At 38.1% G+C, this 21,246-nt stretch overlaps 1 protein-coding gene across 2 annotated transcripts in view; it reads left to right on the top strand.

The window, feature by feature from the left end:
- LOC131073658 (ubiquitin carboxyl-terminal hydrolase 2) overlaps positions 1–19,591 on the top strand; it is a 133,233-nt gene extending 113,642 nt beyond the window's left edge. For both annotated transcript variants that reach the window (XM_058010157.2, XM_058010158.2), the window contains exons 4-7: positions 17,790–17,836; positions 17,923–18,025; positions 18,149–18,976; positions 19,322–19,591. In XM_058010157.2, coding sequence (XP_057866140.2) covers positions 17,790–17,836; positions 17,923–18,025; positions 18,149–18,943 — 945 coding nt within the window. In that variant the 3' untranslated portion in view covers positions 18,944–18,976; positions 19,322–19,591. The remainder of the gene's footprint in view (positions 1–17,789; positions 17,837–17,922; positions 18,026–18,148; positions 18,977–19,321) is intronic.
- The last annotated feature ends 1,655 nt before the right edge of the window (positions 19,592–21,246 follow it).

The raw sequence follows: 21,246 nt of genomic DNA, 5'->3' as shown, positions 1-21,246 counted from the left end.
TGGACACGGGCTCTGACTAACTTAGATTTGAAAAAAAATGAAAAAAGGATAAGGGCGAAGAGAGGATCTAATCCTAATACTAAGAATGTAGGAGCAATGACTTGATTTTTGATGAAACTCTAACTAGATCTTGTTTTGACATCAATGGAACATCTACACAAGACTAGTGCGATCTTCTAAGGGAGCTTTATGATGTTCAAATCATCACCGCAGGCATAGATACCATCCAAGTTGATGCATATCAATGAAGAGGCAACAAATTGAAATTGAGCTTAAGCTGAACGATTCCAGTTGACTACACAAGGCAAGTCTGCAATCAACAAACTGCTAGTAGTATGGATATACGAATTCCACCATCAATCAATCACATTTCCTCCATTCATCTAATCATCTACCATCTAAGATTGAAGACTCAACAAGAAACCATGCAAATTGCAAGAAAACGACATATTTCACCATTACTTCAATGAAAATGGAGTTTGTTTACAATCAATGGCAACAATTTCTTGCCTTGTCCTCCTATTCTACTCTAATTACTATTCTATCAACTATATTCTAACTCTTCCAACTATTTACATACTATCTCTAACTTATTGCTAATTATTCTTTACAAATGAAATGCCTGGGCTTATATAGTGCCCACAATACAATTTGATGGCTTAGATCAATTCAAGATCAATGGCCAAGATTTTACAATGAAAACCCTAATTAGGGTTTGTTACAACCATTACATAACATTTAATGCTTGACCAATGATAAAATTGTACTGCTTGGACACATGTCCCTTCTAGAAAAATCGACCAATGGATAGCCGGGGTAGGTACATCGGAGTTTGTGCCACCTTCCATGAGTTAAGTACATTGAATCTGGACATGCTGAGATGGACCTCACTGATTGGAGACGTGATGACTAGGATGCCACCTCATCTGACACTTGTAACTTTGGTAAATATTCAACTTGATGTTGTTGAGAAGCTTGCTTTAATTAATTCATCTGGAATTATTTGCTTCTTCAACGAGCCCTTGTTCTAACTCCTTGTGTCCTTGATGTGCAGGATGATGATGTACCTCGCCTTGGAACGTTGGATTGAAAGAGGTTGCCCATGTCCTTACTTGATCGTCCTGGCGAAGACCGTCCTGGATCCGGCTTGATTTTCCTTGAAGAGATCTCCATTTGATGCCTACACAACATTTCAAAATTAGTACCATGATTTTGCAATACATAACATAAATTAGAGAGCAAATTTTAGGAAACTTAATGATAAGTACTTTATTAATCATTTCCTAAAAAAGATTGAGCTAAGGCAAAACAAAATTTCAAAATTTCAAAATTAAGGCAATGACGATCTGTTGTGACCATTTCACACATCGCCCCATCGCAAATGGGGACCCCCTCTTTTTGCTTGTTTTTCGTTCGTTTTCGCTTTCGTTTTTAGGATTTTGTTAGTCAGTTAGTCGTCTGGATTTAGGGTCAAGCCTTAGGGTTTTAAATTTTGTCTTTTCAGGCCAGAATCCAGTCGTTTTTGAGAGCTTTTTTGAGCTTCCTTTTCTAGGATGCAAATTTTGAATGAAATAAATTCGCTAGAATGGTCTAATTTTCAATTGGAATGTTGATGCAGAGCTTTAATTTGTCTAAGTGTTGAAAGTGAAATGTGAATTTTTGTCCGATTGAATATTTTTGACCAAATTTTGACCTTTTTGATTTTTGATCCTAGGCATTTCAAATGATTTGTTTTCGCCTTGTGAAGTGATAAAATGTGTAAAATCATGATATTTTGGCCTGTAGGAGCAAAATCGCTCCTGTCCCTCAGTGAAGGACGGGAGCTCGTTCTCAAATATCTTACTATTCCTGCAGGGTCAAGATGAATTACGAATTGGAAATGATAGAGAGAGGCGAGATCTTTCCATTGAATATAAATTGAAGATTTTCATGAGCACAGAAATGCCTCCAGGAGAAAAATCGCTCCTGTCCCTCAGTGAAGGACCGGAGCTATAAATTCAATTTTGCCTTGTCCTTGCGAGATTTCGATGACTTGATAATTTGAAAGGGTCCAAAGGGAGATGCTTTACCAAATGAATATAATTTGAGATGCAAAAATGAAGGAGAATGACCTAGAATGACCAAATCGCTCCTGTCCCTCTCCAAGGGACCAGGGCGAGGTACCTTGTAGCTCTCGTCCCCCTCCGAGGGACCAGAGCGATTTCCTTCATTAGGCAAAATCCGAGCTAAAATCAAGGCAAGTTTACGTACAAAGGCAAGGGAAAACATGAGATGAACGCGTTGAATACAAATTGAAGATTTTTTAGACGTCCACAAGAGTGCTAAGACCCAGTTCGCTCCTGTCCCTCAGGAAGGGACCAGAGCGATTTTTGGTATAAATGATTTTCTGGCCAAGTTGCAGACAATGTCAAGGCATGGACGAATGGAGTAGAGCATGACGAGTCCGTTGAATATAAACTTGGAACCTGACAAAGTGAAATAAGAGCCACAAGAGGTAGTTCGCTCCTGTCCCTCTCCAAGGGACCAGGGCGATGCAATGGTTATATTGCCTTTTACTTAAGTTTAAGATCGATCCAAGTCAAGACAAGGTGGCGAAGGACATTTCAAGGCGTCTTCATCAAGCACAAGCGCTTAAAGGTTATCACAATGAGGAGATTTGCACACTAAGACCCATATCGCTCCTGTCCCCCTCCAAGGGACCAGGGTGATTTGCTTTGGACTCTTTATTTTGCTTCGAGTTCAAACTAAGTCAAGGCTTCATAAGGCTATATAAGGTCTAAGGCATCGTTTGAAGATAACATGCAAGAGTTTTGAACGTCCAAACGTTGCTAGTCAGGCTAAAAGACTCACATCGCTCCTGTCCTTTGGACAAGGACCAGGGCGATCCTATCAAGAGCATTCATGTTCCTTCAAAACGAGGCAAGGCGAGGATAAGCAAGGCAAGGGACGGCGTTTGGAAAACATCACAATGAAAGATCGAAGGTCAAAGATGCATATTGAACGTGGAAATTTGAAGATCGCTCCTGTCCTTTGGACAAGGACCAGGACGATGAACACCCAAGGGCACTTATGAACGCATGCAAGGCAATCAAATTTGAAGAACCTGATAAAATGATCGATTTTGGACGTGGAGATGAAGGAGTTGAACGTAGAAAATGCAAAAATCAAGACAAAATAATGAATCGCTCCTGTCCCTCTCCAAGGGACCAGAGCGATGAGGTACGTCCCCTTTGTTTTCATAGTTTTGGCGCCAAATAAACAATTCAAATTTCCTTAAATGCTAAAATCGATAAAAATTGAAAATCCTATTTAATTTGGCATTTAATACGGCGTTGATCATTTATTAATTATTTTGCCTTTATTAGAATCGAAATTTGCAAATTAAAAAATGTAAGGCATTTAATAATTAATTAATTAATTAATAAAAAATCGCATGGAGCGCTCATTTAAGGGAGGTCGGCCTTGTTATTTCATTTAAAATCATTAAAAAATTGTTTTATATCCTCAAGTCGGCCTAAGAGATGAATGCAATGCAAGCGCTATATATGGAGGGTGAGAACTATTATTGTCATATCATTATTTTTATCCTTCATGCGAATTAAGGAGAAGCGAAGATAGTGCGAAGTATTTCATGTGTGGTGCGAATTTAATCCAAAGGTGGCGCTAGTCTATCAAAGGGTGGTGCGATATTTGAAGACTTCATTGGAGCAAATTTGCTAAGGATCGAAGACCACGTCAAAGGGGCGAGACTTGGAAGATTTGTTTGGGCGAACTTGAAGGTCCATTTGAGCGAATTGTCAGAGGTGCAATTGAGGATCGCGTTTAACCCAAGGGTGGCGAAGTGGATTTTCTTGAGGAGATAACATTGAAGACTATTTATACCTCAATTTTGCCTAGGCGATCTTTTCCTTTTTGCATTCTAGAGTTAGCTCTCTATTGAGGTATGGCGATTTGATTTTTATTGTTTCATTCATTCATCGTCATATTTCAAATTTTGAAGTTTTGAATTTTGAATTTCCTAGTTCAATCGTTGTTTTTTAGGAAATGATAACTCTAGAGACTTATCATGACGTTTCCTAAAAAACTTCTCTCTCTTATTTACGTTATTCATTGCAAAATCGAGTTCTTATAATGAAATGTTGTGTAGGTATGGCGACCCCGAAGGCGGGAGCATCCACCAGTCGCTCAGCTCTCATGAAAGAAGATCAGAAGACCGAAGAAGTGGAGACCAAGATCGTGTCAAAGTGGAGCAACATTGGAGATACCAACTTGGGGAACTTTAGCACAAAGAAGTTTCGAGAGGTCCCTTACATCGGCAAGCCATCACCTGTCGCCCGGAGAATAATCGAGAGTGGCATCATTAAGGCGGCCGGTTTTCCTCCAGGTATTCAGTGCCACGAATTGATGATCGAGTGTGCCCGTCACTACAATCCACAGTCCAGGACAATTGTGTCCAATGAGGGAAACACTTTGGCGTACCTTTCAGAGGAAGCCATAAGTGAAGCCTTCCATCTTCCAGAGCACAGGGACATGATATACAAGAGCATTGAAGGAGCCAGATCAGTGTACGATGATGATCCAGATGCTTGCTTAAGCATAATCAATAAGAACTGGCTACTCAAGAGTCGTCCCCGTCTAAGCAAGGTACCGAACACACCGCACCGGATTGATTTCCAGGAGGAGTACAGAGATTTGATTACTATGCTCAACCGAGTTACAGGAGCACCTCATGCCTTCTATTTTGAGAAATGGATGTTTTACTTCATCCAGGTGATTGTTCAAGGAAAGGGTACGATACATTGGGCTAGGATAATTAGCCATTGCTTAGACGTACAGTTGAGGAGACTCAGGGCTACTAAGTCCTTCCACATGAGTTCATACGTCATCTATGCTTTGATCAGGAGTGTTGAGTACGCAGGACTACCTCATAGAGGAGTGATTGGAAGAGGACCCGGCGAGGTCAGAGCTTGTGAATCCTATACTTACTTGCATCATCCGCCAGGGAAGAACTACAAGTTAGTCAATGATACTTTCACGATGAACATCACAAGGACGTTGCAAGGTGGAATTCACAACAGATTATCTCAGGATGCCCAGGAGTTCATCAAGAGGTACGGTGCTTGGTTCATTCAGTTTCCCAAGTTCACTTACATTAGAGTGCATGGATGTCCTTTACCTCCATACATGTTGCCGAGGTACCCGACAGACAGAATTGTGTTACTTGAAGTAACAAGGCAGTTGGCAGCATATGTGAAGGCATTCAGACACAGACATCAGAATGGAGTCCAGGTACCTATTATTTTGGGTAATTCAGTTGAGGTATGTCCTAATGTCTTAGCCATGGATGACGCAGAGAAGGAGTTAGCCTTGTATTCTTTTTCATCTTTTGCTTGGAGAGAGAGCTTTGATCCACATGGACATTTAGAGGAGATAGTCGGTAGAAGATTTAAACATGAGCACCAAATTGAAGATTTTATGATGAACCTCCTAGATGATCTTGAAGTGAAACGAAAGATACATTCTAGATTGCCTTTGGATTTCATCAGGAAATGCAGGATTTACAGAGTGGCCGACCAAGCTCAGGACAATGGCAGGCACATCCAGTCTTCCTATGATAGAGAAACCAAAACAATAAGGTTGGATTGGAATGAGCCCGAGGCCGTGGATTTAGATGATTTGATGGCACCAGTTTTGTCTTGTACTCGCAGATGGGTAGACGTTCAGCATCAGAAGTTGAGAGAACAAGGCATAGCTATGTCTTTTACTTTGGAAGAGAAACCAGCCGAAGGTGGAGCAAGCGTGAGTGAAGGCAATCCTAATCCTAGGAATTCAGGTGAAGGTAACCTTCGATGTGCCAGTGAGGGCAATCTCCATTCGAGAGGTTCGAAGAGAAAGGAAAGATCAGAAAAGAAAGAGCCTTCCAAGAAAAAGCAAGGTGCCAACAAAGATCAAACACCAGGTACTTCTTCCATACCAGAGGATAGAACAATTCGAGTGGAAGAGTCCATGGAGTCGATGGTACAGAATGACAGGCAGGAGGAAGGACAGGCACAGCATGTTTCATCGGATGGATCTCTCCAAGACTATGATTTAGAAGAAGATAATGAAATAACATCTCCTCCCAGACAAGAAGAAATAGTACATAAAGAAATTCAAGTTCAAGAGACAAGATCGAATATCCCAGATTGGTTGAAGGAAAGATTGACCAAGGTGATCGTAGTAGAGGACGAGGACAGTGCAATTGATTTAGAGAGCCTTGTTGGACGTTCACATGTGACAACAGAGAAGAAGAAGGCTACAAAGATGTCCAAGATGATTCGAGATGAGACTGGATCTAGAAAACTGCAGATAGCTACACCGGCAACGGATAAATATGAGGGTGAGATCCTAGCAGAGGATTATGATATACAGACTATTGAGTTAGGACCATCCACAGCAGAGCAGACTTTAGAGGATGCCACCGACACATTTGAGGCATTGAAGGACAAGCTTAGAGAAGAAGTGGAAAAGAATAGAAAGCTTGAGAGAGAGGTCGGTGCATGGAGGACATATTTCAGTCACATCAACGAGCCTTTGGGACGTCAGGATCCAGTTAGATCACCAGTGCAGGCATTGCCCCTTCAATCGATCAATGAAGCAGAAAGATTCAGGAACCTGGTCCAGCGTACATGTAGTTGGATGGATAGATCTCATACAGTGGCCATAGAGTTTGTTACAAGGATGACGAAGATCATTCATCAGGCTATCCAAGTTCTTGAGATTATCCACAGATTGATGGCAACAGTAGCTGCATTTGCCCATACCAAGGACGTTGTCATCCCTGTCTTGAAAGTAATAAGACATACATCCAGAAGAATTTTAGCACAGGAGAGGATCTTAGAAGGTGATTCTCACAGTTTGTTCCAGTGGTCAACCTTACTCCATATAAAGAGTGTTCTCTTCGAGGACATCAGTGTTAGATGTGGTCAAGTTGAGGAGGTGATCAATCCGATCCAGGACAGAGTATTTGAGGTACTTCGTACCATTCTTGGCAGAAGGATCAAGGTCGAGACAGATGTGGATATGCAAGAATTTGAGGATAGAATCAAGATCATCTTTCGCAAGGACGCAGATGTTACAGATGAGCAGTATGATCAGATGTTTGCCACCATGCTCCTGATTGATAGAACGAAGGAACTTGAACCTGCTTGGGACGCAGCTCTTCTAGATGCATTCGATCAGGTCATCCACTTAGAAGAGAGTATCAAGAATCTTCCCGAGATTCCAATCACAGAAATCGAAGGAATCGTGACAAAATTCATTGCATATGCTAAGAAAGAGAATTGGAAAGGGAATAAGATTCTAGATGAAAGGTTGTTACAGATGACATGACATCTTATTTCTCATTGGTTGATACCTCCTAGGTTTTTGTGCCGAATTTAATATTTGGCTATGTATTTAATATTGTTCAGTAAAAAGGAGGTCATTTGTAACAAACCCTAATTAGGGTTTAGGTGTCATGATCTTGTCCATTGATTTGTTTTCAATCTGGACCTTTCATTGTAATTGGGGATGCTATTTATACCCCCATTTTTCATTTCATTTGGTAATAGTCAGATAATAGTCAATAGAGCAAGAGTCAATAGCTGATGTAAGAGAGATTAGAGTTAGAAGCAATTTTTATTTTGTAGCAAGATTGAGCCTTGAAGAGAGAAATTCAAGCAATTGTTGTACATGATGACTTGGAAATCAATAAAATATTGAAGTTATGGTGTTTTGTTGCAAATTTCTTGAGTTATCTTCATGGTTGTTTGGCGTACTTGAATCATGCTCAATCGAAGTAGATTGTTAATTTGAAAGACTAAGTGTGAGATTTGATAGTTGGTAGGATTCGCAATCCAAACCACTAGCTTCTTGCTGATTGTAGGAAAGCCTTGCGTGGTCGACTGGAGAACACTTTGAGTCCTTAATCTTCAATTATCATTGTGTCTTGGATATGTACCTTCGTAGTAGTGTCCTTGGTCTTTGATGCATTGAACATCATTATATTACCTTAGAAGATCGCACTAATTTCAATTGAGTTGTTATCTTATGGCAAAATTGAAGTTGGTTGAGTCTTGCCAAATCTCGTCCATGCTAAGTCATTCATAGGGTTAGGCTAGATTAGACCTCTTAAACCCTATCCTTTTGCTTTTTTTTTTTTGAAAGTTCCTTTTAGTTTAGTAAAATCTTCGAGCTTTGAATACGTAAGACCCCTTGGAGGAAACAGCAAATCACATCATACCACTAAAAAAGCTTGTCCACACGTGGAGACCCCACTAAAAGAACCTTGGAGTCCACCTAACTGATCCTTTTTGCAGATCTTCAGCAGTTAGAGACTATTTTCTCAAGAGAGGATAAGATGCCTATTGGTATTTTATTCTGTGTATGATTGTGTATAAAATACACGTCAACACGATCAAAATTCGAAATTAAAACAAGAGATCTTGCCATACCTTACTTGAGAGCTTAACTCTAAAAATAAAGGAATTCGCCTAGGCAAAATTTGAAATAAGATGGTCTTCAACGTGATCTCCCTTCAAAATAGCAATTTCGCCACCTTTCAAGTTTTTGACGTGATCTTCAAGCCTTTGACAAGTTCGCACCAATAGAATTTTCAAGTTCGCACCCCTTTTGAATATAATTCGTACCTCTTTGTCTTCCTTAAATTGCACTTGAGATGATAAAATAACAATGTGAAAATAATGATCTTCACCACCCTCCTTTATAAGTGCTTACCTCTCATCATTATTTAGGCCGACTTTTGTAAAATTAAGCAATTAAAACGATTTTTTAATAAATAAGAAAGGCCGACCTTCATAAAACAATAAAATACCAAGCGCTCTATAATAATTAATTAATTTGCCATCGTTTTTAATTAATAAACTTCGATTTTTTTTACAAGGCAAAAATTAATTAATATTTAAATGCAATATTTAAATGCTATTTTTAATTAAATTTTCAATCTTATCGAATTTTCTAGCATTTAAATAAATTCAAAAATGTGTTTGAGCGCCAAAATATTTTGAAGATGGAAAGATACGTACCTCATCGCCCTGGTCCCTTGGAGAGGGACAGGAGCGATCCATCAACTGGGTCTTGATTCTTGCAATTTCGACGTCCAAAGTATTTATTTCCACGTTGAATTAGACATTTTTGCTAGGATCTTTGAGCTTGATTGTCTTGTTCTTGCAAATGAATGTCCTTTTGTGGTGATATCGCCCTGGTCCCTTGGAGAGGGACAGGAGCGATCTAGATCTTTTCACTTGAAGTTCTCCGTTCTTGATATCAACTTCTCCTTTATTACCTTTCAAACAACGCTTTGAACCCTTTGCAAGTTTGTTTTGTCATGATCTCCGAAGGAAAATGAGTGCTTTGGCAAATATCGCCCTGGTCCCTTCCTGAGGGACAGGAGCGATCCTAGTGTCCTGGCTCAAATTTGCAAACTTTTGATCTTCGTTCTTCGTTCATTGCCTTCCAAAGGACGTCCTTAACTTCGCCAATCCTTGCATTGTCTTGATTTTGAAGGAGCATGAGTGTTTTAATAAAAATCGCTTTGGTCCTTGTCCAAAGGACAGGAGCGATATAGGCTCCTTGGCTCAATTGATAACATTTTGACGTCAAAAACCTTTGTATATCATCTCCAAAAGACATCTTAGACCTTGTATGACCCCCCAAAACCTTGACTTAATGTGATTTTTGAGAGATTTGGCCAATATAATCAATATCGCTCTGGTCCCTTCCCGAGGGACAGGAGCAAACTTCAAGCTCTCTAGCTATTGCTAATTAGCCTTTACAAATGAAATGCCTGGGCTTATATAGTGCCCACAATACAATTTGATGGCTTAGATCAATTCAAGATCAATGGCCAAGATTTTACAATGAAAACCCTAATTAGGGTTTGTTACAACCATTACATAACATTTAATGCTTGACCAATGATAAAATTGTATTGCTTGGACACATGTCCCTTCTAGAAAAATCGACCAATGGATAGCCGGGGTAGGTACATCGGAGTTTGTGCCACCTTCCATGAGTTAAGTACATTGAATCTGGACACGCTGAGGTGGACCTCACTGATTGGAGAAATGATGACTAGGACGCCACCTCATCTGACACTTGTAACTTGGTAGATATTCAACTTGGTGTTGTTGAGAAGCTTGCTTCAATTAATTCATCTGGAACTATTTACTTCTTCAACGAGCCCTTGTTCTAACTCCTTGTGTCCTTGATGTGCAGGATGATTGATGTACCTCGCCTTGGAACGCTGGATTTGAAAGAGGTCGCCCTTGTCCTGGCTTGATCGTCCTTGATCCGGCTTGATTTTCCTTGATGAGATCTCCATTTGATGCCTACACAACATTTCAAAATTAGAAACATGATTTTGCAATGAATAGCATAGATTAAATAAATTTTTAGAAAACTTCATAATAAATCCTTGAGTTATTATTTCCTAAAAAACGATTGAGCTAAGGGAAAACAAATTTTCAAAATTCAAAATTAAGGCAATGATGATCAAAATTTGAAATTAAAACAAGAGATCTTGCCATACCTCACTTAAGAGCTTAACTCTAAAATGCAAAATGAGGAATTTGCCTAGGCAAAATTTGAAATAAGATGGTCTTCAATGTGATCTCCCTTCAAAATAGCAATTTCGCCACCCTTCAAGTTTTTGACGTGATCTTCAAGCCTTTGACAAGTTTGCTCAAATGGAAATTAAGGTTCGCACCTCCTTAGATTGATGTTAATGCCTCCCTTTGATGAAGTTCGCACCTCAAAACACAACTCGCACTTCTCCTTTGTCTTCCTCAAATCGCACTTGAATGAAGATGGTAAAATGATAATGTAAAAATGAAAATCTTCACCTCCTTATATAAGCGCTTACACCATCAATTCATTAAGGCCGACTTGGTAATTAATAAGGCAATTTGAACGATTTTAAAACAAATAACAAAGCCGACCTTTAAAATACCAAGCGCTCCATTCAATTTTAATTAAAATAATTAATTATTATTTGCCAACGTTTTTTTAATTTAACAATTTCGATTTTTTAGAAGGCAAAAACAGTTAATTAATATTAAGTGCAATATTTAAATGCTAATTAATTGAATTTTTTAATTTATCAAGTTTTAGCATTTAAAATAAATTCAAAAACTTGTTTGAACGCCAAATTTTGAAGATGAAAGATACGTACCTCATCGCCCTGGTCCCTGACTGAGGGACAGGAGCGATCCATCAATTTGGTCTTGATCCTTGCATTTTTTACGTTCAAAATCTTGATCCTTACGTTCAAATCGGCATTTTAGCTGGGCCCTTCAAGTTTGATTGACTTGTTTGTGCGAAGGAATGTCATTAAGATGTGATATCGCCCTGGTCCCTTGGAGAGGGACAGGAGCGATCCATGTGTTCTAGCTAGAATTTGCCACCTTTCAACCTTTGTTCCTCGTTCATTATCTTTCAAATGGCGTCCTCGATCTTGCCCACCCTTGCATTGTCTTGATTTTGAAGGAGCATGAGTGTTTTAATAGAAATCGCTTTGGTCCTTGTCCAAAGGACAGGAGCGATATGAGCTTTTTAGCTTGTTTGACAACATTTGGACGTTCCAAACTTTGATATATCACCTTCAAAAGACGCCTTGAACCTTGTATGACCTTGTGAAGCCTTTCTTAACGTCATTTTTGCATAAATTGATCAATATACCCAATATCGCTCTGGTCCCTTCCTGAGGGACAGGAGCGAACTTCGACGTTTTGAGCTTGTCTTTGCCTTCTTCAACTTGTAATTGCTATCAACGAGTAAAATGAAGTCTTTTTGATCCCCTTGGTCGCTTGACACTTGCTTAACTTTTGAAATCTATGCCTTTATGGAAATATCGCTCTGTTCCCTTCCTGAGGGACAGGAGCGAATTAGATGTCTTGGAGCAAATCCTTCATCTTTGGCAATTTTTGATGCTTTGCGCTTGATGGAGATGTCTCGAAATGTCCTTGCCACCTCTCTCCTTGACTTGGAGTGGTTTGAATTTGAGGAAAAGGCAACATAACTAAGATATCGCCCTGGTCCCTTGGAGAGGGACAGGAGCGAATTTGTACTTGTAGTCTCCATCACACTTCGCCAGCTTCCAAATTTATCTTCAACGGTCTCGCAACATTCCATTCCATTCATCCATGCCTTGGGTTTGATTGTAACTTAGCCAGAAAATCATCTATAACAAAAATCGCTCTGGTCCCTTCCTGAGGGACAGGAGCGAACTTAAGCATTTTGGTCCTTTGATGGCATTTGGTAATCTTCGATTTATCTTCAATGAGTTCATTTCACCTCCTTCCTTGCCTTCAAACATAAAGTTGACTTGATCTTTGCCCAGATCGTACCTTATGAAGAATTTCGCTCTGGTCCTTCAGTGAGGGACAGGAGCGAATTTGACCCTGTAGGTAAAAACTTCATCATTTCATTGTTTTTGATCAAGTCTGGATGCCCTATCAAGCTCATTTCGTCCTTCACCATGCCTTTGATGTCTCAATTTGTCCAAACACGGTCAAGAATGGCTCAAATAAGTATTTTCGCTCTGGACCCTTGGTGAGGGACAGGAGCGCTTTTCGCTCTGGACCCTTGGAGAGGGACAGGAGCGCTTTTCGCTCTGGACCCTTGGAGAAGGACAGGAGCGAAATTTGACTTTTCGCACTCTCTATCAGGATAATTTTTATGGAATATAACATTTAAGTATAAGTGACTTATACTTTAAGTTATATTCCATATATACTTTCAGGATGTTTGAGAGTGGTTTCAGACCTCCAGGAGTTATATTGCAAAATCTAGTTTTTGGAGGTTTTTTCAGTTTCCAGACTTAGTCAAATTCAGGATCAGGACATTCCAGACTTAGCCAAATTTCAGGATCAGGACCTCGCTCAAGCCGGACTTGCTATCCTATGTGATCCCCTGGGCGACGCTCAAAATGCAAAGGCTAGCTAACAAAACCCTAAAAAAAACCTAAAGAACAAACCCTAAAAAGCAAAAAACATGGGTCCCCATTTGCAATGGGGCGATGTGTGAAAACGTCACAACACGGCCCAATCAGAATCAGAATATCCTTCAAGTTGAATCTCAACATTTTCATAACTTAAGCCAAGTCCGATTGTGCCTCGTAAATATCTTAGAATGTGTTTAGCAGCCATTAGATGTATCTTCTTAGGTTCACACATGAAGTGACTTAATACATTTGTAGCATAGCAGATGTCAGGACAAGTATTTACCAAATACATGAGTGAACCAACGATTTGTCCGTAGAGTGTGGGATCTATAGGTTCTGAATCTTCTGCCTCAATTTTTAGCTTGTGCAAATTAGTTTCCATTGGTGTAGCTAATGGCTTACACTCCATCATCCCAAATCTAGTTAGGATATCTGTGGTGTACTTTTCTTGATTTAGGAAGATATAGTTTTTCTTCTGCCATACTTCTAATCCCAGAAAATAATGTAGAAGCCCTAGATCCTTCATATCGAATTCTGTTGCCAGATCTTGTTTACATTTCACAATGAAATTATCCTCTCCTATTATCAAAAGATCATCCACATAAAGGACCAATATAATCATATTGCCATTTGAAACCTTGAAGTAGATGTTGGGATCTGCTAGGTTCTTGAAGTACCCTAGTTTGGAGAGATAGTTGTCTATCCTTGCATACCAGGCCCTAGGTGCTTGTTTTAGCCCATAGAGAGCTTTCTTCAGTTTACAAACATAGCAATTTTTATCACGTATGGTGAATCCTTCTAGTTGTTCTATATATACTTCTTCTTCAATTGAACCATTTAGGAAGGCAGTCTTTACGTCCATTTGGTGAATTTTCCATCCTTTGGATGCTGCAATTGCAATGATTGTTCTTACTGACGTATACTGGGCAACTGGGGCAAATGTCTCTTCATAATCAATTCCTGCTTTCTGAGAGAAACCCCTGGCCACAAAGAGAGCTTTATGTTTTTCAATGCTGCCATCAGATGCATATTTGATCTTGAATAACCACTTGGATGAGACAACTGATTTGTCTTTTGGTCTAGGCACTATATCCCAAACATCATTCTTTAGTATGGATTGATATTCTTCAACCATAGCATCTTTCCAAGCCTGTTTTGATAGAGCTTCTCTAACATTTGTTGGTTCAGAATTTGTAAGTTCGGTTAGAAGTGCAGCATAACATTTTAGAGTTTTTGTTCTCTTATTTTCTTTGGAAATTTCATTTGGTTCTACATTATTCTCTTCAATCATTTTCCTTGCCCATAGAGGTCTTTCCTTGTTATTGAGTGTTTCAATATTTTCATCAACTAGAGGTTCAAAAGCTCTTATGATGTCATCCCTCTCAGTGACTGAAGGTTCGGAATTTTCTATGATATTCTCCCTCTCAATCTAAGTTATGTGATCTTCTTCTTCTTCAGTAATGTTATCATCCTCAGGTTCTTTGAGTGTAGTGTTTTCTTCAAACTTTACATCTCTACTTATCTCAACAGATTTTTTCCCTGGAATGTAAATGCAATATCCTTTAGTATTTTCACTATAGCCAATGAAGATACCTCTTTTTCCAAATGGTTCTAGTTTCGTCCTCTTTTCTTTAGGAACATGTATATATACTGGACAGCCAAATATCCTTAAATGACTTAAGTCTGGTTTGTTCCCTGTAAAGCTTCTTCTGGAGTTATGTTTTCTAGAACTGAGTGTGGACATCTGTTTTGAATGTAGACTGCTGTATTTGAAGCTTCTGCCCAGAATGAAGTGTGTAAATTTTGGTCATGCATCATGGCTTTTGCTGCTTCAATTATGGTTCTGTTCTTTCTTTCTGCTACTCCATTTTGTTGTGGATTATATGGTACAGGATACTCCCTCTTAATCCCAACAAAATTACAAAAGTCTTTGAAGTTGTTAGATGTATATTCTCCTCCATTGTCGGATCTTAACACCTTAATTTTCTTCCCTGACTGGTTTTCTACTAGTGCCTTGAATTCTTTGAACTTAGATAGTACTTCATTTGAGTCTTTGCACTTTAGAAAATATATCCATGTTTTTCGAGAGTAGTCGTCAACAAAGATTATGTAGTATAAAGATCCAGTTAGAGATGGTGTTGACATGGGACCGCATAGGTCTGAGTGAATTAATTCTAAAATAACTTTTGATTTGTGCTCGCTTGAGGGAAAAGAAACTTTTACATTCTTTCCCAAGGCACATCCTTTGCAAATGCCTGTGTTCAGATTTTAGTTGGGGTAGTCCTGAAGTAATCTTCATTATGTTGGATAGAGCACTATATCTTAGGTGTCCTAATCTTTTGTGCCATAATTCATTATTATTTGAAACTTCAAGATTTAGTGCTTCCTTTTGATCACTGCATAGTTTGTACAGGCTATCATCTCTTGAACCTACTGTTATGGCATTTTTGATATTTGTGTTTTTAGGCCAGAGTAGAACTTTATCTTCATTGAAGGTAACCCGATATCCTTGATCAGCTAGGCCTGAGATTGAGACTAGATTTCTTTTTATTCCAGGTACAAACAAAACATTTTTTAATTGTAGAGATACTCCATTTCTTAGTTTGATAGTACAGGTCCCAATTCCTTTCACAGGGTATGTGGAGTTATCTCCAATAGTGACCTCTTCACTTGAATGCCCGTTAAGTGTTTCAAACTGATTTCTGAATCCAGTTATATGTCTTGATGCTCCACTGTCTATGATCCAAGTGTTTTTATTTGTATTTATTTCGCTTGATAGGGCTATGAAGAAAAGTGAGTTTTCTCCTTTGACTTCGGCTAGAGTAGCTTGTGTTTTCTTCCTTTCTGGACAATTCCTATGAGTGTTCCCATACTTGTCACATTTGTAACACTGAATTTTAGATATCTCTTTTCTGATGGTTTTTATTTCCTCTCTTCCGTTTGGAGAACTTTTTCTTTTTGTTGAGGTATTTGTATTGAGTGCTTGGATTTCTCCTTCTTTATTTGGCCCTAATCCCCTTGAGATTAGTCGAGATTCCTCTTGAATGCACTCATTCTTAAGTTGTTCAAATTTGGGTAAGGGAGGTGTTCTACTAATACATTGAATGTAAGATTCCCATGAAATTGGTAATCCTCTTAGGGCTATGAGAGAGATTTCTTGATCATCTACCTCATTTCCAATAGTTTGTAATTGGTCTTTTACTTCAGATATCCTTGAAAAGTATGTAGATATTGTATCATCTTTATTCATCTTTATGTTTAAAAGTTGTTGTTTCAAGGTTAACATTCAGCTTGCATTGTTAACTTCATATGTATCTTTAATGGTTTTAAATACTTCATATGCTTTAGGCAGTCTGGCTATAGATGGAAGAATATGATCTTTACTGAGTCAATAATTATTTTCTTTGCTTTATTATTACGCCTTTTCCAGGTAGATTTCTCTGGTTCATCATTTGGCATGTCTGGATTTTCTTCTATGTAATACTCTAATTCTAGTTCTTCAAGAATGGCAATGATTTGTATCTTCCAGGAAACGAAGTTTGAGGCTCCTTCGAGTCTATCTTCCACTCTCATATTAGTTGACATTTTGAATATTTTCTTAGTCGGATATAGCCTCTGCGTATATAGCCTCTGTGTCTATAGCCTCTGTGTCTATATGTTACTTCCGATAATTGCTTATGAGTAATATGGCTGTCTAATTAATTCTCTAATAACTTAGCTCTGATACCATGTTGTAAAATGTGGATCGAAGAATAATGACAGCGATTCTGGAAGACTGATTGCCGTAAGTAATTGATCGTCCCACCATTGAATCCGGTTTTTTTTTATATACAAGAGGAAAGGTTGCCTACGTAGGGACATGTCCATACATGGCAGTTGCCACGTGAGGCAACCGTTCATAACAATATGTTTGTTAATGTTTAATTTGCCGAACTACATGCTCCGTTAGTTTAGTATAATGTGATCGATAATCACATGGGCACGATAGTTATCGTGCCCACTGTGATTACATTACAGTGCATACTGCAATGTAATCACAGTGGCACGATAGATATCGTGCTCACTGTGATAATCATCACAGTGTATACGATGTTACTGTCCATCTGCATATCGGGACTGTGTGTTAATATATCACTCTCCAGAATGACTTTCAGGCATCGAATTAATAACCACACACACACACACATATATATATACATAACAGTCGATTTGCCATCAGTTAGATTCACGAGGGCTATATCTTAACAAATGTATATTTTATCTTAAACTGAAATTTGATTAATGGGGTATTCTGTTGTTACTACCTAAGAACAGACATCAGGGGGTCAATTGAATCTATACACTTAATTCATGTTAATCTGAACTCAGTATCATTATCAACCTTGATCTATTCGGTTGATCAATTGCCTGGATTCTTTTTTGATCATTAGTTGCTTTTTGAGCATTTCTTATATTTTCAGATGGAATGTATGAGTTAGGGAAGTGAGACCCTCAAATATAAGTTCTTGCCTTCCCCTATAATCAAGTAAGGCCAATCCTCTAAAGCTTAGTTTGTCACTGCAATTTTTGGTCATTTTTGTTTTTACCTTGTGGTCTTGCTCATAATGACACTGATCGAGCACATTTCTAGAAAACAGTTTTAATCACGAGTTGCTTTCTTTAGTGTTTCTTCCAATGTCAGGTGGAATTGATGAGATATTTAAATATAAACCCTTTCCTTCCCCCAATAACCAAGCAAGATCAATCTTATAATGGCTATATTATCACAGTTTTTAAGAATTTTTTATATTTACATTGTGCTGTACAGGTTGAAGAGCTATATTCACTAGACTTGGAATCCCTAAACAATCTTTGGTAAGCAATTTGTTTAGCTGTTATATGTATTTAAATTGCAATGAACTACAATATCTGGTGCGGCCTCTGACCATATTACACTGCAGGCCAGTTTATGGCTTAGTATTCCTTTTCAAGTGGAGGCCAGGAGAAAAAGATGATCGATCTGTACTGGAAGATTATAGCCCAAATTTGTTCTTTGCAAGCCAGGTGAATCCTTGTTAGATAGCTGAAAGACCTTTTGTAATATATATGATACATTTTACTTGAGGATGATGAAATTCTTGTGAGTGTCTGCTTCAATATGGTGGTGTTGTATGCGATTTGCTGCAGGTGATCAACAATGCTTGTGCAACTCAGGCAATTCTTTCAATTCTCATGAATTGTGCAGATATTGATATTGGCCCAGAACTGTCAAATTTGAAGGAGTTTACCAAAAATTTTCCACCTGAGCTCAAAGGGCTTGCTATCAACAATAGCGAAGCAATTCGAACTGCTCACAATAGCTTTGCTAGACCAGAACCCTTTGTTTCTGATGAACAGAAACTTGCTGAGAAAGATGATGACGTATATCATTTCATAAGCTATATACCTGTTGATAACACATTATATGAGTTGGACGGATTGAAGGAAGGGCCCATCAGTCTTGGACAGTTCAATGGAGGTCGAAACAGCTTAGAATGGTTGAAGATGGTTCAACCAGTAATTCAAGAAAGGATTGAAAAATATTCCAAAAGTGAAATAAGATTCAACCTCATGGCTATCATAAAAAATAGAAAAGATATATATACTGCAGAACTTAATGATCTTCAGAGTAGGAAAGATCAGATTATGCAGCAGTTGGCAGCCACAAAATGCAATGGAGAAGATAGAATGGAAGTAGATTCTGGGCAAGGAAGACATAGCACTACCATTGAAGTGCTGGACAGGTCGCTCCTGGAAATTGATGCAGACATTGATATTGTCAAGGAGAAGATATTGTTTGAGGAAGAGAAATTCAAGAAATGGAGGACTGAGAATATTCGTAGGAAGCATAATTACATACCATTTTTGTTCAATTTTCTCAGAATGTTGGCTGAGAGAAAGAAACTCAAACCTCTGATTGAAAAGGCGAGACAAAAGACATGAATGATCTTTGTGTGAATATAATTTGCAAGTGAGGTGAGTCTTCTTCAGCTTTTGGATGATTTGTAGTTGGTAGTTTAGATTCCGTAGCGTTGAAAGGATAAATGGGTTTGATAGAAATGTTTTTAATCATTAGGATTTCATTTATCAATTACATGCTTTTTAGGTTGTCAGATTTGATGCTTGATTATACAAATATATGCCTAGTTTTGTATGTCTTAAGGTAGTGCAATTATGAGTGATATTAAACTGTATTGGAGAATTAGTTTAGATTTTGGACATTGCTTATGTGCTGGAGGTAGATGGCTTATCATGCCTTCTTCATTTGCTGTTTTCAGCTTGCTTTAATGAAATTAATTTCTTTTGGATGCTGTGTTGCAGACATCGAATGATATGCAGAAGGAGTTGGGGTATTTATTTTTATTACATTAAATGGAAGGAAGCTCGACATCGTTTCCTAGCTAATTTTGGTCATTTGTTGGCCTAAATATAATATTTTTTTTTTGTTATTTGTTTTCAATTCATGGATCAAACTATCTCCAAATTATTGAAATCTTTATAAGATTTTACTTCTCAACCATTGTAAAATAACAGGCAATTGTTTCCAAATTGTAACTTAAAAATTTCAAAAGTGCAGGTTACAGTCGGTTATATGCCCCCGTTGAGTGTGCCTTTCTGCTAGTTCTTTTAAGTTTTACCATTGTGACCTTTTAGTCTTTCTTTAATGTAGTGAGCAAATTGGTAGTTTGTAGGCCTAGGAAAGTCCATGAGTTGTGACCATATGGTTCTTCAATGATGGTCATTTTCCATCTCGCATTGAAGGAGTCTACTAATGTTGTTTGTTATTAATATCTTTCTAGTGCTAGAGTGGCGTTATATTAAATGATAACCTTGTTAATTTATGTTTTGGGTATATGGATACTAGGGAAGTAATTCATAGCAGTGGTAAGTTAGAAATGACATATTGATATGACTTCTGTAGTTATAAGTTTGAATATATCAATGTGCGCACAAATTCCATATGCTACATGTAACAAGGATCTCTTTCCTTTTTTGTCAGTATCTATTATACTATTTCTAACTAATTCTTAACCATAAGCCAAATTTCATATATTAAGCTCTTCATCCTTCTTTTTATTGACAAATCTTCTAAGTCAGGGTAATTGGGGACATAAACGCGGCCTCCTTCTCTAGGTGGGAGTACTTGTTTTCTGGCCTGCTTTCTCATGGTTGCATTATCACGGTGGAAGTACACCATGCTCTTGCTGGGATTTGAACCTGGGCTTCATTATGGTAATTTCTCTGCTCTACCTCGGCATTCAGTCACACATGCTGGGCTGAATTATAGGGTCAACAAAGGGCAGATCTTATAAACAACACGAAGTTGGGCTTGGGCGTTTCATATGGTTACAGTCAATCTTTACCTCCAGGGGCTTGTTTGGAAATATAAGGTTGGTCTTAGGTCTATGCATTACTAATCTTGATCCTTATCTCAATGTGTGCCAATGGCTATTACAAGGCATGCAAGAACATATGGGTATTGAAGCTGGGTTTAAAATATGAAATAATCACTCCCCACTACTTGTCCCAAGCCTTTTGGGAACATATAGCCTTTCATTTTTAACCTACAAAGCCCTACAAAGCTCTAACTCCTAAGCCCTACAAAGCAAACTTTGTTGACTAAGTCAAAATCTAGTGAGAAAAACAATGCTTACTCTTAAAAGATGTTTTGATAATGGTGAATTGTGTGTCAGTCTTTTGAAATAACTGTTTCACAACTTCTTAAACGTGTCGACTCATATTTGTGGCAGCAAGCTGCAAATTGGGAAATAATACTATATTTCTGTTTTTTCAGCTATAGGGAAGAATCATCCCTTTTCTTTTTGGCGAGACGGTGTCCACGTCAACCCACTTCTCTAACTTCGGTTGACTTCAGTTTTTGATTTTGTTTCCTGAATCTTGAAGTCTACAGATGCTACTTGTAGACTTTGTAGACTTCAGTTTTGTACTATTTTTGTTTATCTGATTTTTTGAATCAAATGTGTTTCAGAATTTCATGACCTTATTCTTTTCTTTTTTTTAAGAAGATGGATACGCCATGATTTGTATCACGTATTCGGTATGAATTATGGTCTCTAAAAATTACTTTTGTAATATATTAAATCAGACAACATTATGTGAAATGGTTGGTCAAAGCAGTTTGTGCTACTGGAATGTATTTCTTGCATCACATTTTGGCATTTATGCAGTACATTCAAAATATGAACATATTATTCTTCAATATTTGAAAATTTGAATTTGGATGT

The sequence above is a fragment of the Cryptomeria japonica genome, chromosome 11 (assembly GCF_030272615.1).
Source record: "Cryptomeria japonica chromosome 11, Sugi_1.0, whole genome shotgun sequence".
NCBI classification, from domain to species: Eukaryota; Viridiplantae; Streptophyta; class Pinopsida; order Cupressales; family Cupressaceae; genus Cryptomeria; species Cryptomeria japonica.
This window is presented reverse-complemented; position numbering and strand designations above follow the sequence as displayed.